The sequence below is a fragment of the Erinaceus europaeus genome, chromosome 13, assembly GCF_950295315.1.
Source record: "Erinaceus europaeus chromosome 13, mEriEur2.1, whole genome shotgun sequence".
Taxonomy (NCBI): Eukaryota; Metazoa; Chordata; class Mammalia; order Eulipotyphla; family Erinaceidae; genus Erinaceus; species Erinaceus europaeus.
Window position 1 is genome coordinate 6,270,905 of NC_080174.1, and position 18,229 is coordinate 6,289,133.

The 18,229-nt window shown below is 48.9% G+C and overlaps 1 protein-coding gene across 1 annotated transcript in view; it reads right to left on the reverse strand.

Annotated features, from left to right (window-relative positions):
• Positions 1-18,229, reverse strand: part of TULP4 (TUB like protein 4) — a 117,610-nt gene that overhangs the window by 22,767 nt on the left and 76,614 nt on the right. The window contains exons 3-4 of the mRNA XM_060205259.1: positions 15,934-16,062; positions 9,695-9,856 (exon numbers count right to left, since the gene is read on the reverse strand). Of these exons, the coding sequence (XP_060061242.1) occupies positions 9,695-9,856; positions 15,934-16,062 (291 nt within the window). The remainder of the gene's footprint in view (positions 1-9,694; positions 9,857-15,933; positions 16,063-18,229) is intronic.

The window sequence follows — 18,229 nt, forward strand, 5'->3', positions numbered from 1 at the left end:
CAGGGCCCTGGTGTTTCTCTCTGTGTCTTTCTCTCTCTGCATCTCTCTCAAAAATAAAATAAAAAACAAATAAAATACTTTTTAAAAAAAGGACTTCTGGGGCTGGGTGGTGGCACACCTGGTTGAGTGCAGCACATGCTACAGTGTACAAAGACCCAGGTTTGAGCCCCCGGTCCTCACCTGCAGAGGGAAAGCTTCACAAGCCGTGAAGCAGGGCTGCAGGCGTCTCTCTCCCTGTCTTCCCCTTCCCCTCTCGATTTCTGGCGGTCTCTTTCCAACAATAAATAAAATAAAAATAAAAAAAGTAAAGAGACAATAAACAGTGAGGGACCTGAGAGTCTGTGTGGGAAGCGCGAGCTGGAGCCCCAAGGCCTTGCATTACTGAGTCTCTCTTAGGAGACGTTCCTCCCTCGCTGGCCTCGGGCCTGGGGCACCCACCGTGGCTGAACCAGGGCTCTGCTGTGAGAAAGACTAGAGCATGTGCACACACACACACAGAAGGTGACTTGAGGCTTTGTGCATCCTTGTCTCATGCTGACATGGTGATTTTGACATTGGACTGCCCATAGCTGTCCCCCACCTCTAGGAGAGGTTGGGATACACAGTGGGCATGGGCATGCACGTGTGCTCGTGCACACACACACACACACACGTCATGCAATCCATGCACTCAAGTCAGGGACAGACAGACAGGAATTCGATCCCGTAAGTTCTGGTGCTTGAGCTAAGGAAAATTCTAAGGAAAGAGGTGCTTCATTCAGTAGTAATGAACAGAGAGCCAACAGAGCTGTTTTAGAGTAAATTAAAGGGAGACAGCATAATGGTTATACAAAAAGACTTTCATGCCCAAGGCTCCAAAGTCCCAGGTCCAGTCAATCCCCAGCACCATGAGCCAGAGCTGAGCAGGATTCTGGGAAAAGCAAAACCAAACCAGACCAGACCAAATCAATGAATCAACTGCTTGTCAGATACCCCTTTCAACATATATTTTAATAACTACAAACGTTTTTAAAGGCTACAATAGTTTCGTTCCAGGAAAGGTGTATTTTAGTGTATCCTAACCAAAGGAAAAACAGACAAAGCTGCTAGAAGCATTAAGAGTCACTGTAGGGAGTCGGGCGGTAGCACAGTGGGTTAAGCGCAAAGCACAAGGACCGGCGTGAGGATCCCGGTTCGAGCCCCCGGCTCCCCACCTGCAGGGAAGTCGCTTCACAAGCGGTGAAGCAGGTCTGCAGGTATCTTGTCTTTCTCTCCCCCTCTCTGTCTTCCCCTCATCTTTCCATTTCTCTCTGTCCTATCCAACAATGATGACATCAATAACAACAACAATAATAAAAAAAACCAACAAGGGCAACAAATAAAGGGAAAATAAATAATTATTTTTAAAAAAGAGTCACTGTAGAAAAACCTGAGATGGGGGCTGGGCGGTGGCGTGCCACGTAGGACGCACATGTTACCATGTGCAAGGACCCAGGTTCAAGCCTCCAGTCCCCACCTGTGGGGAGGAACCTTCATGAGTGGTGAAGCAGGGCTGCATGTGTCTGTCTCTCCCTCTTTGTCTCTCACTTCCCTCTCAATTTCTTTGTCTCTACCCAAAATAAATCTTAAAAAAAAAAAGAGAGATTATGATTGTGAGTGGAGAATTTAATTACCCAGGCCCCTCTTCAAAGACACCCTGTGACATCAGCATAGAGATGAGGACACTGTAGCAACCGTCAGACTTGTGGGAGCCATAGAGGGAGCGGACTTCGAGTTTAGGCGGCAGTTTCGAGTGCCGACACTCGAGGGTTACCCGACGCACACAGCCTCCTCCAGTGCAACTGACACGCACACAGCCTGCTCTGAAGGTAACTGAAAGCAGGAAGTTCAGCAGAGGTGCAGGCTCGTGGAGCTGGGAGTGAGGAGCGACTGCTGGACGGCTGGGAGGTGGCACGCCTGGTTAAGCACACACATTGCCCCATGTAAGGACTCGGGTTCAAGCCCTCGTTCCCCACCTGCAGGGGGAGGGGATGCTTCACCAATGGTGAAGCAAGTACTGCAGGTGAGTTTCTGTCTTTCTCCTCCTCTGCCTTCCCCCCACCCTCTTAATTTTTCTCTATCTCATCAATTACCCTGGTAGCAAAACAAACAAACAAAAAGAGCCAAGTTTGCTGTTTTTTTTTTTTTTAATCATGGCCATTTTTTTTTTCCTTTTGGGGGGACTAGGACAGAGAGAAATTGAGAGAGATGGGGAGACAGACAGGGAGAGAGAAAGATAGACACCTGTAGACCTGCTTCACCGCCTGTGAAGTGTCCCCATTACAGGTGGGGAGCCGGGGGCTTGAACCTAGATCAGTTAACTGAGTGTGCCACTGCCAGACTCCCCCAAGTTTTGTTCACAATGACAGGGTCACTCTACTAGGCCTGAGGGCTTTACAGTCAAGGAATCCTTTTTGTTCTTGATCCTTCCTTTTAAATGGCTGAGGGACACCTGGCCATTTTCACATTTAATCTAAAGGATACACGTGCATTTTGAAATTTCTTACTTAGCTCATTGTATTATTTATAATGAGTTTCCGAGCCAGTGATTCATCAGTGATCTGAGTCAAGATGACAAAGCACATCTTGATTTCTGAGCAGCCTCACTGTTCTGGCAAACAGCTGAAATTACCCCACGAACGAAAATAAACACAGCAGCGGCACCTGCTCAGGGAATCTCTCTCCGGGAAGAGTTCAGCAGGGTGCTCACAGCATGGAGAAAGAGAACCCTGGGGCTGCCTCCCAGACGGACGGCTCCACGGGCTCCCTCAGGACAGGGCTTCCCCAACTGCTACTTGGGCGTCCTGCTCACCAAGATTCTGCCCATGGACACTCAGCGCAGGGCCTGAAAGAAAATCGCCTCCCCCACAGAGAACAATCTGTGGGGGAGGAGAAGGGGCTAGATGGAGCAACCTTTCAAAGCTGGGCTCCAAAGTCCCTCAGCCGTGCAAGCCACGCCCTCTGCAGGCTCTTCGGCATAGTAGCAGATTACGGGAAAGCTGACCGGGCAGGTAGACTGCACGCCTGACCATGCACAAGGAGCCAGGCTCAAGCCCCCACAACACAGGAAAGCACCATATGTGGTAGCAGAAGGAGCTCCAGGAGTGGGGTGGGGGCCGTGCTGTGGTGTCTTGCTCCTCTGTCTTTCCTTCTACCTGAAAATAAAAAGGGGGTACGACAACAACAAAAATAATAATAACCTAAAACTCTGCTAGGAGTGGCAAAATCACCCAGGTATAAAGCCCTGGCACCAAACCCTTAAAAGAACAGACATGGGGGGGGGGGGCTAGTTGGGGAGTCCTGAGATTCCCAAACGGACCTCGAATAAATCTCTCTCTCCATTGTTACTAGTTATCTGTATCAGGAACAACACAACAGACCCCTTTGTGGGCCCCCATGAAACCTTGCCCTCAACTTGGATCACCAACGGTAGAGAATGTTCCATTCTCTGAAGAAACATCTCTATGCTCCACCCGAGGAAGATGGGTCCTGAAATCGCAGCTTGGGACGTTCCTACTCATGACCACAGAATGTGAGCTCAGATCTACAGGGGTTGCTCAGATCACATAGGCTCTTAAGCTGGATATATGGGCCTCAGATCAGATCAGATCGATGGGGTTTACAGTCAGCAATATTTATACACCTTTCCCATATTTGAAAGCTACTCTCTTCCCTGATGCAGCTTTCTGGTCCTTTTCCCAGCCATGACACCATCTCCCCAGACAATAACTTGGATCCACCTGCATATCAGATGTCAGGCTTAGGGAAAAAATAAAACAATAAAACTAGTATAGTCACAGGCCCTTTGGAATAGAACTAAAATAGGCCTACCAGCTGTCTGTAAAATGGAGACCCCCCTCCAACTCTTCATCTGCACTATTCCAGGCTTTAAGTCCATGATTGGTCAACAATCTGTTTGGCTTTGTATGTTAACTCTCTTTTCAGCCACCAGGTTCCAGATGCTACCATCATGCCAGCCAGACTTCCCTGGACAGACGACCCCACCAATGTGTCCTGGAGCTCTGCTTCCCCAGAGCCCTGCCCCACTAGGGTAAGAGAGAGAGAGGCTGGGAGTATGGATCTACCTGTCAACGCCCATGTTCAGCGGAGAAACAATTACAGAAGCCAGACCTTCAACCTTCTGCCTCCCATAATGACCCTGGATCCATGCTCCCGGAGGGATAAAGAATAGGAAAGCTATCAGGGGAGGGGATGGGATACGGAGTTCTGTTGGTGGGAATTGTGTGCAGTTGTACCCCTCTTATCCTATGGTTTTGTCAATGTTTCCTTTTTACAAATTAAAAAAGAACAGACATGGGGGGGGCAGCAGCGCAGTGGGTTAAGCGCACATGGTGAGAAGCACAAGGACTGGCAGAAGGATTCAAGTTCGAGCCCCCAGCTCCCCACCTGCAGGGGCATTGCTTCACAAGCAATGAAGCAGGTCTGCAGGTGTCTGTCTTTCTCTCCCCATCTCTATCGTCCTCTTCTGCCTCAATTTCTCTCTGTCCTGTCCAAGAACAATGACAGCAACAACAACAATGATAAACAACAAGGGAAAAAACAGGCTTCAGGAGCAGTGGATTCGTAGTGCAGGCACTAAGCCCCAGCAGTAACCCTGGAGGCAAAAAAAAAAAAAAAACAAGAGCTGGAGCTGTGCCTCCAGTGAGTCCGTGGATTACAGACTTGTTGGTCTGCTTCTAAATTCTGCTTCTAAGACCTTCTGTTTTGATCATCACGTGAGGTTCACTTGTATTGCTTAACGCTGTGGTCTATTTACATGATCATTGTTTTCACTGGTTTAATCCCCACTGGTTCACCCGCTTTTCCTCCTCCCCACCCCCTATCCTACGTACTTCCTCTTCCTGACACTTCTGCCTCAGGAGATATATAAAGGACAGTATTTTCTAATGAATAGAGATTAGATAGTTGAACTGCATCCCCGCTCATCAATAAAGATCGAACTGCGTTCTCAGCTCAGCCATGAGTCCCTGGTTGTCTCTCTCACGCCTGTGAAGCAAGCCTGGCACAGACTAAAAGTTGGTATGGAGAGACGTCGGTGCCCTCTCCTTGCTGCGCTGCCCACCTGGCTTTCAGATCTTTCCAGGCCTTGCTGCCTCACAGGCCCGGGGACAGGCCTCCAGAGAAGCGAGTGTCAGGAGGGGACAGTCACCAGTGGAGGCGATGTGTGAATGCAGGGAACCACAGAGGTCATGGCTGTGACTGCTGGTGACCGGGGCTTTGTCAGGCTTGGCATTTTCTGATCAGGGAGCAGCCTGACCTGAGGAGCTGTCATCACCTGTTGTCAGTTATGGTCACCCATCTGTCCTTTATAAAGCTGCAGTGGCGGTGACACTGGCGTTTTAGCTGAGAGAGCAGGGAGCCAGCCTGCTGCATCAAAGTGTCCTTCAGAGGTGTTTTCCCATCTTGCAGTGCAAAGCAGGGACAAGCGTCTGATGCAGGAGACGGCGTCTTTAGGGACGCAGCCAGACCAAACCCCAGGAAAACACCTTATTTTCCCCCAACAGGGCTTTCTTCAAAGCTGAGAGGGGTGGGGCAGTGGCACTGCGGTGACAGAAGATAACCCCAGGGGCCAGGCAGTGGTGCATATGGTTAAGTGCCCAAGGACCTGGGTTCAAGCTTCTGATCCCTACCTACAGGGGAAAAGCTTCATGAGTGGTGACGCAGAGCTGCAGGTGTCTCTCTATCTCCCCCGTCTCAATTTCTCTGTCTCTACCCAGTAATAAATAAATAAATAAATAAATAAATAAATAATATTAAAAGAAGGAAAAGACACTAAGATAGACCTTGCCTGCCAGAGAAGCTCTAAGTGGAGCACATTCCCCACTACAATTTAACTGAAGATCAATTCTAGCTGAGAAGAAACACAGCATTTGAAACCCCCCGCTGTAAGAACAGAGGGAATTAAGAACACACTGTGAAAAATAATGTTGCTTTTACAGAATTCTATCACACCTGGCAGCCCTCACGGGCCGTACACCTTCTAGCTCGATTCAGTCTGAACACAAGGAAGTCACCTATGTAGTTTTCTCAGCAAAATAGTTTTCTTGATCCCACGCTGATCCGGACCTCAGTTCCAGGTGGGGGGAACAGGCTAGCAGAAGACGCTGATGCGGTGTGTAAAGTAAGTCTGCAAGGTGTGGCGCTCTCTACAGCCACAGGGCCTGCTGGAGGCAGGCCACAGACAGGCAAAGGAAGAAACCCTCCTAGACCAAAGGTACACATAGCAACAAACTGCTACGCATGGACTCACTAGGTAGGATCCAAAGATGGGAAGGTGTGTGTATGTGGGGGCTGGGGACCTATAAACTTGACTGCTCCTAGCGTTCGCCCGCCTGTACGCCAGGCAACAGCACAGCTATGGCTCGGGCATGTCCGTGAAGCCTGTCCACGAAGACGTGCGTGCTGAAGAATCCAGAGGTGTCTATAATTATTTCCAAAAACTGCAAAGACAATACCACAAAAATGTGGGTGTGCTGAGAAAAGCAGGAAGAGAAGGAAGAAGGTAAGGAAAGCGAGGGGAGGGCACAAGTAAGGGAGTGTCGGCAGCTGACTGAAGGGAGGCATCTTCTTGCGATTTTCTGGTAGCCTTTGGACAGACGCATAAACAGGAAGTTACGCTCGCCCCATGCCTGTTCACATCAGGATTCAAAGGGATAGGAGTTGTGGGTGGATTCTCAGAAGCCCCCGTTCCAGTTAAGTGAGAGATAAGTAGAGGCCGGGTGGTGGTGCACCTGGTTAAGCGCATACGTTACAGTGTGCAAGGACCTGGGTTCAAGGCCCTGGTCCCCACCTGCAGGGGGAAAGCTTCATGACTGGTAAAGCAGGCTGCAGGTCTCTCTCTCCCCTCAATTTCTGTCTGTATCTATCTAATAATAGATAAGTAAAAGATATTAAAGAGAGAGAGGGAGGGAGTCGGGCGGTAGCGCAGTGGGTTAAGCACAGGTGGCACAAAGCGCAAGGACTGGCCTAAGGATCCCGGTCCGAGCCCCCGGCTCCCCACCTGCAGGGGAGTCGCTTCACAGGCGGTGAAGCAGGTCTGCAGGTGTCTGTCTTTCTCTCCCCTCTCTGTCTCCCCCTCCTCTCTCCATTTCTCTCTGTCCTATCCAACAACAGCCGACATCAGGAACAACAACAATAATAACTACAACAATAAAAAACAACAAGGGCAACAAAAGGAAATAAATGAATAAATAATCTTAAAGAGAGAGAGAGAGAAGTCATGGGTGTTTGTGGGCATGTTCCAGGGAAAGGGCTTTTCCACTGAGAGTCAAAGTCCTCCACCCCCCCACCCCCGGGTATAAACTCTCACTCTAGAATGAATAACAGGAAAACAGCCAGATGTCAAAACACACTGCTTGTCAAACACCTTCCTAGATTTTTTTTTTTTTTTTTTTTTTGGTCACCAGGCTGTTGGGACGGGGCTCACCCTGACTCAGAGCCCGTGCTTAGCTTTGGCTCAAAGCCCACGTTTTGCACATGGTACCTTTCACACCTGACGTGCAAGATGCAAAGCACCTGTAGGGGGAAAGCTTCATGAGTGACAAAAAAAAAAAAGTTCATTGTTAATGATTTTATCATGTTATTGCTAGCTTATTATTTCACTGTATATGTTTGAATATCATAAGGTTCCTTACTTATCATGAAAGTAAAGCCAAGCCCATTGAAGAAAAAACTTTTTTAAAATTCTTTTTTATTCTTTTTATTTATTTATTGGACAGAGACAGTCAGAAATTGAGAGGGAGGGGAAAGACAGAGAGAGACACCTGCAACATTGCTTTGTCACTCATGAAGCTTTCCCCCTACAGGTGGGAAGCAGGGGTTCGAACCCAGGTCCTTGCGCACTGTAATGTGTGCACTCAACTAAGTGCACCACCACCTGGCCCCAAGAAAACAATTTCATATGAGGCTTTGAAAATGACTGAGATTACCAATGTTTCCTTTTTATAAATAAAAAATTGAAAAAAAAAAAAAGAGAGAATGACAGAGAGAGGAGGGTAGAGAAATCCCAGAATGGCTCTGCAGAAATGGCCCAGGCTCAATCCCAGCCCCACACACCCTACACCAGAGCTGAGTGGTGCTCTCATTAAAATTAAAATTAGAAGGAAGGCAAAACAAAAAAGTCTTTGGGTAGGGGAGATAGCAGAATGGTTGTGCAGAAAGACTTTGACGGCTGTCTCTAGTGCCCCCGGTTCAATTTCCTGTAACGCCATAAGCCAGAGCTAGCAGTGCTCATCATCACAAAATAACCTAGTTACAGCACTGCACATCACTTACTTCCCATTCTTCTACCGGAGGACAGGCCGCCTTGGGCTGGTTATGATGCTTATGTTTAGGATGAGTCAAATCAGAGACTATTTCATATTCTGATTTCCCCCTTAACGTTTCCTAAGAGATGGCCCAGATTATTATACCATGATAAAATCCCCGTCTTTCTGTCTGCAATGGACTCAGCCACTGTGTCGTGTTCTCTGTGACTATCACCACTTACGGGGCTTTTCCTAGCGGGATGTTTGCACGACTCCAACTTCTACTTCCTCCGCTTTCACTTCTTTTAGACAGATGCCTCAAATGCTTACCTGATCAGGCTGGGTGAGAATTTTTTTTTCTTTTCTCTATTTTTATTTTGACAGGACAGAGAGAAATTGAGAGAGACCAGGGAGACAGAGGTTGAGAGAGAGAGAGAAAGAGAGAGAGAGAGAGACAGCAGACCTGCTTCATCGCTTGCAAAGTGCACTCCCTGCAGGTGGAGATCAGGCTGGCACCCAGGTCCTTGCACACAGTGATAAAGTGTGATAAAGCACTTAATCAGGTGTGTCACCACCTGGCCTCCAGCTGAGAATTTTTAAGACTTCTGATATGCCTTCTTTTTTTTTTTATTGGGGAATTAAGTATGCCTTCTGATATGCCTTGCCAAATTGCTTCCCTAAAAGTCTAGTGCACATCCTGTCAGCAATAAATGAGAATGTTTGATTACTAACAGTACAACCATTTGTATTATTTTGTTAATGAGTGAAAGCAAGTACTTCTCAATGGTTCTTTGCATTTTTTCATTTTTTTATATTTATTCATTTTCCCTTTTGTTGCCCTTGATTTTATTGTAGTTATTGTTGTTGTCATTGTTGGATAGGACAGAGAGAAATGGAGAGAGGAGGGGAAGACGGGGGAGGAGAGAAAGATAAGACACCTGCAGACCTGCTTCACCGCTTGTGAAGCGACTCCCCCTGCAGGTGGGGAGCCGGGGGCTCGAACTGGGATCCTTAGGCCAATCCTTGCGCTTTACACCATGTGCACTTAACCTGCTGCACTACCGCCTGACTCTCTCCTTTGCATTTTTTTCCCAACAAAGAAAACTTTCCTATCATATGATTCCTCTGTGATTCTTTAAAGGGCTGTGGAGACAGCTTGACCCCTCCACATCCCCCTGTAATGGCATCACACACGCACACACACACACGCACACGCACGCGCGCGCGCACATGCACACACACAGGCAGACACACACGCACACGTGAGCGCACACACACACATACATACACACACGTGCATACACACACGCACACGCACACATACACACACGTGCATACACACATGCACACGCGCACACATGCGCATACACTCACACGTGCACACGCACACGCACATCCCACTGCTGTACCTGCTGGTCGTCAGGAGTCCAGATGCCACAGGTGATCTGACTTTCCAGGTTGATCTCAGATGACCAGTGTCTCTGTCCGCTAACAGAACCAACCAGGACAAAGCCATCTCGGTAGGAGATGAGCGCCTGAGTCCCATCATGGCTCCATGTGAAGTCGCTCACCTTTGAGACAAAGAAAGAGAGACAGAAGGAGTCAGTGTGTAGTCAAAGTGACCATCAAGTCCGACTCAGATTCAGACGGCTTAAAGGAGAACAACATTAAGAGACACAGACACTTAACATGATGCCTTCCAGCTCAAGCCAAGATGAGGTGACGACGGTGAATTCACCATTTTTAACAGCTGAGTAGTATCCCACTGTGGAAACAGACTGCAACTCACTCAGTCACATCTGTGTTGGACACCTGGGTTACTTCTAGCTTTTGGCTATTACAGCATGTGCTGCTATGAACATAGGTGTACACAGGGTCTCTCTGGATGGGGGTGTTTGTTTCCTTTGGATATATCCCCAAGAGAGGAATCACCGGGTCACAAGGAAGACTGATATCTAGCATTCTGAGATCTCTCAGCTAAAAATGGGAAGATGGAAACCAAATGATCTCACTCACAGGTGGAGCTTAAGAAACCAGGACAGAAAGGGAAAAGACAGTAAAACCTGGACTGGGTTTGGTGTGTAGCACCAAAGCAAAGGCCTCTGGAGGAGAGGGGTGGCTGTGACGGCAGTGAGGTCTGAGGCATAATGGTAGAAACAGACCTGAGATGGGGATGACAGTGTTTTGCAGACTCCTATCAAAGAGAGACGAGAAATTGCACCCCAAGTGTCAACTGCACTGTAGACCGTATTCTCCCTCTCTCTTTCTCTCTCTCTCTCTCTCTCTCTCTCTCTCACACACACACACACACACACACACACACACACACACACACACGGTGTACAGCTGCTGACCAGTACAGGAGACATGATTGGAAAGTGTGTGTCTGTGTTTCCCACGTCCTCTCACAGGTACAGAGGAGCTACTGAGCACTCCAGGGTCGCGGACAGCTGGCAAGTAGCAGAACCACGAACGACCCAGGGCTGTGCGGCTCCCACGCTCCTGCCTCTAAGCCAGTGTCCCAGAGCCTTCTTGGCCGTTTCTCAAAATGTCAAGGCTCTCAGACTGTGATCATATGCCCTTTCCGGTCCTGCTTATAACAGTCCCGCGTCAAGATGGAAAAAGAAAATGTAACTAGAAAACATTAACTATATGCTTGGATACCCTCTCATTTTATCAATTAGTACAATGACTTCTATCAATTTCCCTACTTTGAAAAAATTTTTGTTAGTGATTTAATAATAATTAACAAGGTTCTAAGTTAACAGGGGTACAATCCCACACAGTTCCCACCACCAGAGTTCCATGTCCTATCCCCTCCATTGGAAGCTTTTCTTTTTTTAAATATTTATTTTATTTATTTATTCCCTTTTGTTGCCCTTGTTATTTTATTGTCATAGTTATTATTGTTGTCATCGTTGTTGGATAGGACAGAGAGAAATGGAGAGAGGAGGGGAAGACAGAAAGGAGGAGAGAAAGACAGACACCTGCAGACCTGCTTCACTGCCTGTGAAGCGACACCCTTGCAGGTGGGGAGCCGGGGGCTGGAACTGGGATCCTTAAGCTGGTCCTTGCGCTTTGCGCCACCTGCGCTTAACCCGCCATGCTACAGCCTGACTCCCAGCTTCCCTATTCTTTATCCCTCTAGGAGTATAGACCAAAGATCCTGGGTACAGAAGGTGGGGGTTTCTGGGGAACAGAAGGTGGGAGGTCTGGTTTCTGTAATTGCTTCTCTGCTGGACATGGGCGTTGGCAGGTGGATCCACACCCCCAGCCTGTTTCTGTCTTTCCCGAGTGGGGCAGGGCTCTGCGGAGGGGAGGTTCTGGGACACATTGGTAAGGTCGCCTGCCCAGGGAAGTCAGGAAGTAAGGAATTTCCCTGTTCTTATATACCTAGAGGAAGCCCACCTTGGAGGTAAAGTAGCTCCTTCACATGCTGCTGATCAATAACTTGCTTAGAGTTTCTACATCTGGGGGTCAGGCGGTAGTAGCGCAGCGGGTTAAGCAGCTTCACAAGTGAAGCAGGTCTGCAGGTGTCTGTCTTTCTCTCCCCCTCTCTGTCTTCCCCTCCTCTCTCCATTTCTCTCTGTCCTATCCAACAACAGTGACATCAATAATAACTACAACAATAAAAAAAAACAAGGGCAACAAAAAGAATAAATAAATAAAGAGTTTCTACATCTCCATTCACGGTTACGCAAACCAGGGATCTCCTCCTTTTGTAATATCTCTGTTCAGGTTTATTAGTATTGTTGAGTGGTTATGTTGATCTTTCAGAAAATAACTGAAAAGCAGCCTCTCTTTTACAAACCGGGGTGACCTTCTATTTGAATATTTTGTCAAGAAGCTCCCAATTTAGGAAAAAAAAAAAAAGAAGTAGAAGAAGATCTGAACCTATGGATCCTTCAGAAAAGGTTTTTAAATGCTGCTTCTTCAGTTTATTTCATAGTCTCAGTATCAAACTTTCAAGCTTTTAATTTTTCTTTGAGTTAATCATTTGTCTTTTCTTTTTAGGAGTTTTACTAGCTGTTTTTTTTTTTTTGCCTCCAGGGTTATCATCGCTAGGGCTCAGTGCCTGCACTATGAATCCACTGCTCCTAGAGGCCATCTTTTTTTTTCTCCATTGTTGTTGTTGTTATTATTGTTGTTGTTGCTGTTATTATTGTTGTTGTTGCTATTATTATTGTTGTTGTTGGATAAGACAGAGAATTTGACAGAGGAGGGGAAGACAGAGAGAGGGAGAGAAAAACAGACACCTGCAGACCTGCTTCACCACCTGTGAAACGACTCCCCTGCAGGTGGGGAGCCGGGGGCTCAAACCGGGATCCTTACACCGGTTCTTGTACTTCACACTATGTGCTTATCCCCGTGCACTACTGCCCGGCCCCCTTTATTCATTCTTTACAGTCTTTGGCAAGTATTTGTAGGTAGCACTGTCTTCTTAAAACCACTTTATTGAGGCAAGCTTTCCATACAATAAATCAAGTTTCCCGTGGGAGTCTACCCCTTGTAACTGTCGTCTAATTTTTTTCTACTTTGAATGAATGGTTTGTTTTAAGAGAATTTCTTTTTTTAAAAAAATATTTATTTATTCCCTTTTGTTGCCCTTGTTTTATTGTTGTAGTTACTGTTATTATTGATGTCATCATTGTTGCATAGGACAGAGAGAAATGGAGAGAGATGGGGAAGACAGAGAGGGGAAGAGAAAGACAGACACCTGCAGACCTGCTTCACCGCCTGTGAAACGATTCCCCTGCAGGTGGGGAGCCGTGGTTTTAACTGGGATCCTTATGCCAGTCCTTGTGCTTTGCGCCACCTGTGCTTAACCCGTTGCACTACTGCCCAACTCCTGAATGGTTTGTATTTTATGTTATTTATTTAGTCTGATGAATAGTGGACTTTAAGACTGTAAGATGACAGGGTCTAGTTCCACACCACACTCACCACCAAATCTTGTGTCTCCACCCTCCCACCTCCCAAAGAAATCAGAGTTCACACAAGTCTTAGAGACAGCTTGCTTGCTTCTTCTTTTAAGTTCATATATATATCTGTTTTCAAGATTCCACATATGAGTGAAACCATCCAGTAGCTGTCTTTCATCTCTTTACTTATATCACTAAGCATCATCACCTCCAACTCCATCCATTTAGTCCCAGAGGACACAACAGTATACTTTTGATGGCATGGTAGTATTCCATGGAACATATATATATCCTACAAATTCTTTATCCAGTCATCTGTGGATGGGCCTTTAGGTTTCGTCCACTCTTTGGCTGTTGTGAATAATGCAGCTATGAACACAGGAGTGCATGTGTCCCTTTGAACTAGTGTTTGCATGTCCTTGGGATAAATGCCTAAGAGTGGTCTTGCTGGATCTTAAGGTGGTTCCACTTATTTGTTTAAGGGCTGTCCACACAGCCTTCCATCGGGGCTGCCCAGCCTGCATTCCCACCAGCAGTGAGCAGAGTTCCCTTTTCTCCAGAACCTCTCCAATACCTGTCATTTCCTGTCTTGCTGATGGAAGCCGTTCTCTCAAGTATGAGATGGAATCTCAGCATAGTTTTTTTTGGTTTTGTTTATTTTTATTTCTTTTAGCAGTTTATTTTTTATTGGGGGATTAATGTTTTACAGTCGACAGTAAATCCAATAGTTTGTACATGCATAGCATTTCTCAGTTTTCCACATAACAATACAACCCCCACTAGGTCCTCTGCCATCATGTTCCAGGCCCCGAACCCTCCCCACCATACCCGTCTTTTAATTTGCTGTAGTACACCAACTTAGTGTAGCTTTAATTTGCGTTTCTCTAATGACATGTCATCTAAGTTCTGTCAGCAGCTGTTCTAGGATTTCACCGAGTGAAACCATTTGGTACACTCCGTTTTGCAAATATCTGCTTTGACTGGATTATGGGCCTTGCGAGTGTTCTGCGTTCTCAGTGCGTCAGTTTATTCCTTCATGAGTGGTAATCCACGCTACGCATACACCAATGGACTCATCCACCTAAAGGGCTGGGTCTTTGGGCTTGCTTCCAGCCATTATTCCCCCAGTATTATAAAACGTCTGTGAACATTCACAAGAGACGTTTTGCGTTCACTGTCTTTCAGTGAACACCTGGGAATGAAGTGTTGGCGCCTGTGGTAAAAGCATCCACCCACCCTGTGAAAAACCACCAGCCAGCTTTCCCAAGGAGTTAGGCTCTTACACTGACACTGCAGTGCAGAAACTGGTGGGGCCACAGGTCACCAGCACTGGTGCCGTCAGTCTTCGTGACCCCTGTGACGCCTGACGCCTGACCCCCTCACTGGCACACTCAGCACCCTTCCTGCGTCTAATGATCATCTGTGCATCACCTTTGGGGACGGGTCTTAAGCTCTGTCTGCACAGATAAACATACACACGTGGAGTCCTACCTGTTTCCTCTCACACACATGTATGTACACCCAGGTATGTGCTTCCACGTAAACATGGCTTTCAGAGCTTCGAGTGCATTCTAAAAACCCTAGATACAATTTATTTTTGTCAGGGGCCAGGTGGTAGTGCACCTGGTTGAGTCCACATGTTACAGTGCACAAGGACCCAAGTTCATGCCCCCAGCCCCCACCTGCAGGGGGAAAGCTTTGTGAGTGGTGAAGCAGGGCTGCAGGTGTCTCTCTGTCTCTCTCCCTTTCTATCTCCCCCTCCTCTCAATTTCTGGCTGTCTCTATCCAATACATAAAGATATATATATATATATATATATATATATATATATATATATATATATTCAGCATCAAACAGTTCTGTTTGTCTATGTGTCCTGCAAATAATTTCTCCAGGCCCCAGTGGCTTTTCACCTTAAAAAAAAAAAAATCCAGATGTATTCTTTATTTTTTAGGTTTTTGTTGTCACCTGGGCTTCACTACTGAGTCACCATCATTACGGAAGAAAAAGATATCAGAGCACCAAAGCTTCTGCCTCAGCTGGCCACCGGGTCTCTCTCGGGAAGCAGTGGGTGCCAGGGGATGGGGGACAACCTGGGGGGCACAGACGCCCCAAGGGTCAGAGCAGAGAGGGCTCTCTCACCCTGTGGGGAGGTGGAGCTGTAGAGTGGGCAGGGGCTCTATGCATCTGGGAGGCAATGAGCGAGCCGGGGGGGCTGCAGGTTCCATACCCAGCTCCGCATACCCTGGAGGGTGCTCTGGACCCTCTCCCACTAGAAATCCACACTCCTTCATAAGCCTGGAAACCACATCCCCACAGGCCACGCTGCCAGTGCCTTCTCCACGCCCCTCATTCACCCTCTGGGGCAGCTCACACCAGAGCTGTGGAGCCACTGTGAAGACCCCACTAGGCAGAGGGGAGGGCGCCTCTTCGGGGCAGGAGCGAAGCACCAGGGGCCCTGCGGAGGCTCTGGATCTGACGTGTGAATGCTCTGAATGGCACCTGACACAATCACAGCTTCCGCCTCAGGGAGTGGGGAAGAGAGAGAGTAGGCAACAGAGAGGCCGCAGTAGGCTGACTGCTCTGTCCAGGGCACCTGCAGGGGGCTGACTGCTCCGTCCAAGGCACCTGCTTCTGGAGCTCAGGCCTGGCCCCTGGACTGGATGGGAGCATGGACCCCCCCCCCCCCGCCCGCCCACCCCGCCAGAGCTCCCCAGCCACTCACCTGGGCCCCCCGGTCGTTGACCAGCTCCACGGACCACCTGCCCTCGTACTGGATCCACACGAAGATGCCCCCGTCCGCGTCACATGTGGCCAGCTTCTGGTAGGGCTCGTTCCACCTCACCAGCACCACCTGGAGGGGAACAGGGGCCTCTCTGAGGGTGCGGGGCTGCACCCAGGGCTGGGGGAGGGGAGGGACAGGGAAAGGCAGGCTCAGAGCTGCTGTACAGGGTGCTCCCCTCCCTCCACAGGCCCCCTCTCTTCTGTCGGTCTGGCTGGGGGGAAACTGATCACAAAGCCTAGTCTCGGGCGATGCTGAGTAGGAACACAAGTGGGAGAGCAGAGGCAGAGGGTGGGCTGACATGACGTGACGTGACGCCACTGTCTGCCCAAAGTGAGCACTCCCGGTCCTCTCTGGGTGTGATCTCTGAATCCCCCACCACTGAAAACAGGGCCAGTCAAGAAACAACAAACAGCGAGTGTATCCAGAGGTCCCGGGGGGCAGGTGGGGGGGGAGTGCAGTGGGAGAGCATAGGATGTGCGTGTGGGAAGCCCACCACCCTGGGCTGCTCCCTGGAGCTGAGTGAGGCCCCGAGGAGGTGCCTGCTGTGCTCACCAAGCTCCTCCCCCACTAGACATGGCCAGGGAGCCAGACAGGTATGAATGATGCAGCAAGCTAAGCGTGGTGCTGGGAGTAGATAGACGCAGTGAGAGAGAAAGAGAGAGAGAGAGAGTGTGTGCAAGTGTGAGGAAGCTTCTGAAGTCACAGGGCTTGGTGAGAACGGTATTTTCAGATGTTTCCAGATGTCTGGAGCAGGGGAACCTGGGTGAAAACACCAATTATCTCCCACGCTGCATACACAGGCAGACACCACCACTCCCGGCCAGGGTGCCCCGGCTCAGACAGAGAACTGCAACCACAGCTCCCAGAGGTCTTCTCACATAGCACCGCCGCTCGGAACCTTCCCCAGTGCCGTTTCCCGTGCCTGGGCCATGTCAATGCCCTGTCGGACCCAGAATGTACTCTGAATTCCCTATCATCTACGTATCCTCTGAGCAATGTTGTGTGTTTGCCCTGAGCTACAGGCTACTGCTGAGGGTCTCCGTTTTGAAGGGGGTCCGTGATCCCACACATGCCTGCACATGTGATGGGAAAATGTGACGTTCTTCCTGAAGGGGGACTAGCAAACAGGACCTGGGGGACCTAGGAAGCCACCTGCCCCTGAGGTGCAAAGACAAGAGGCAGCACAAGGCCGTCACTAGTGCTGTCAGTCAAACTGGGACACATCTCACCCACTGTGGGCCCTGAGGGACTGACAGGCCAGCCCTGACCCTCAGTGTCCTCAGCCCTGAGGCAGGACGACGGGGCCTGGCTGCCAGGACCTTCAGAGAGCAGCACTGTCCTGCCGCCCCAGCACAGCACCTGTGGGGGAGCCTGTGATGCACAACGCCTGTTACTGACGGATATGTCACCCTTTTCTCTAATCACTGAGAAGGCTGTGTTAGAACCAGCCATGGCAGAAATTCTTTGCTTTCTCTGTGATTCCTGTCTCCAGTCTCCAGGGATATTTGGCCAATACCAGGGTCAACACAGATCAGGTCAAAAGGCCCTCCCTGCAGGCTAAAGGAAGCCTTGTCTGACACCCCTGAACTACGCCTACATCCTGGGAGTCAGGTCAGGAGTTAAAGGGTAAACATCGAATCTGATGTGATCTGCAGAATTGGGAGAGAACAAGTCAGACAGGGAAAGGCTTACATACTAGGATATGATTCAAGCAGGCACAGCCTTGCGATGTTTATGGTCGGCACATCCGTCTGTGCTCATATTCGCTCAACAAGCAGACGGAGGGCGAGTTCCGCACGTGCGATACATGGCGAATCCCCATCTGGAGAGGAACCCCAGTACCCGCCCCTCCAGACTTCTCTCGCTGCTAATGGTGTGATGAAGTCATCCCTTCTGTCCGGGGCTCACTATGGAAACCCTGGGTTCTGGCAGCACCTCCTCAGTGATGAGGTAGGTTCTGTAGTGTAGGGGTATCTATTCTGACCCATAGGACTTGGGGGGCAACGTTTGACCTTAGGAGGTCAGATGTCATAACTCCTCTCTGAGAGGAGTGGGAAGGAAAGGAAGCACTGACTCCCCTCCTAGGTTGGCCACATGAACCCCCAGAGGAGAGACGGCAGCTTTCAGAGGCTCACTGCCAGGACACCAAAGGTGAAGGTGTCAAGGCAAAGCAAAACAAAAGGCACAAGTGAGGGGGCCGGGTGGTGGTGCAATGGGTTAAGTGCACATAGTGCAA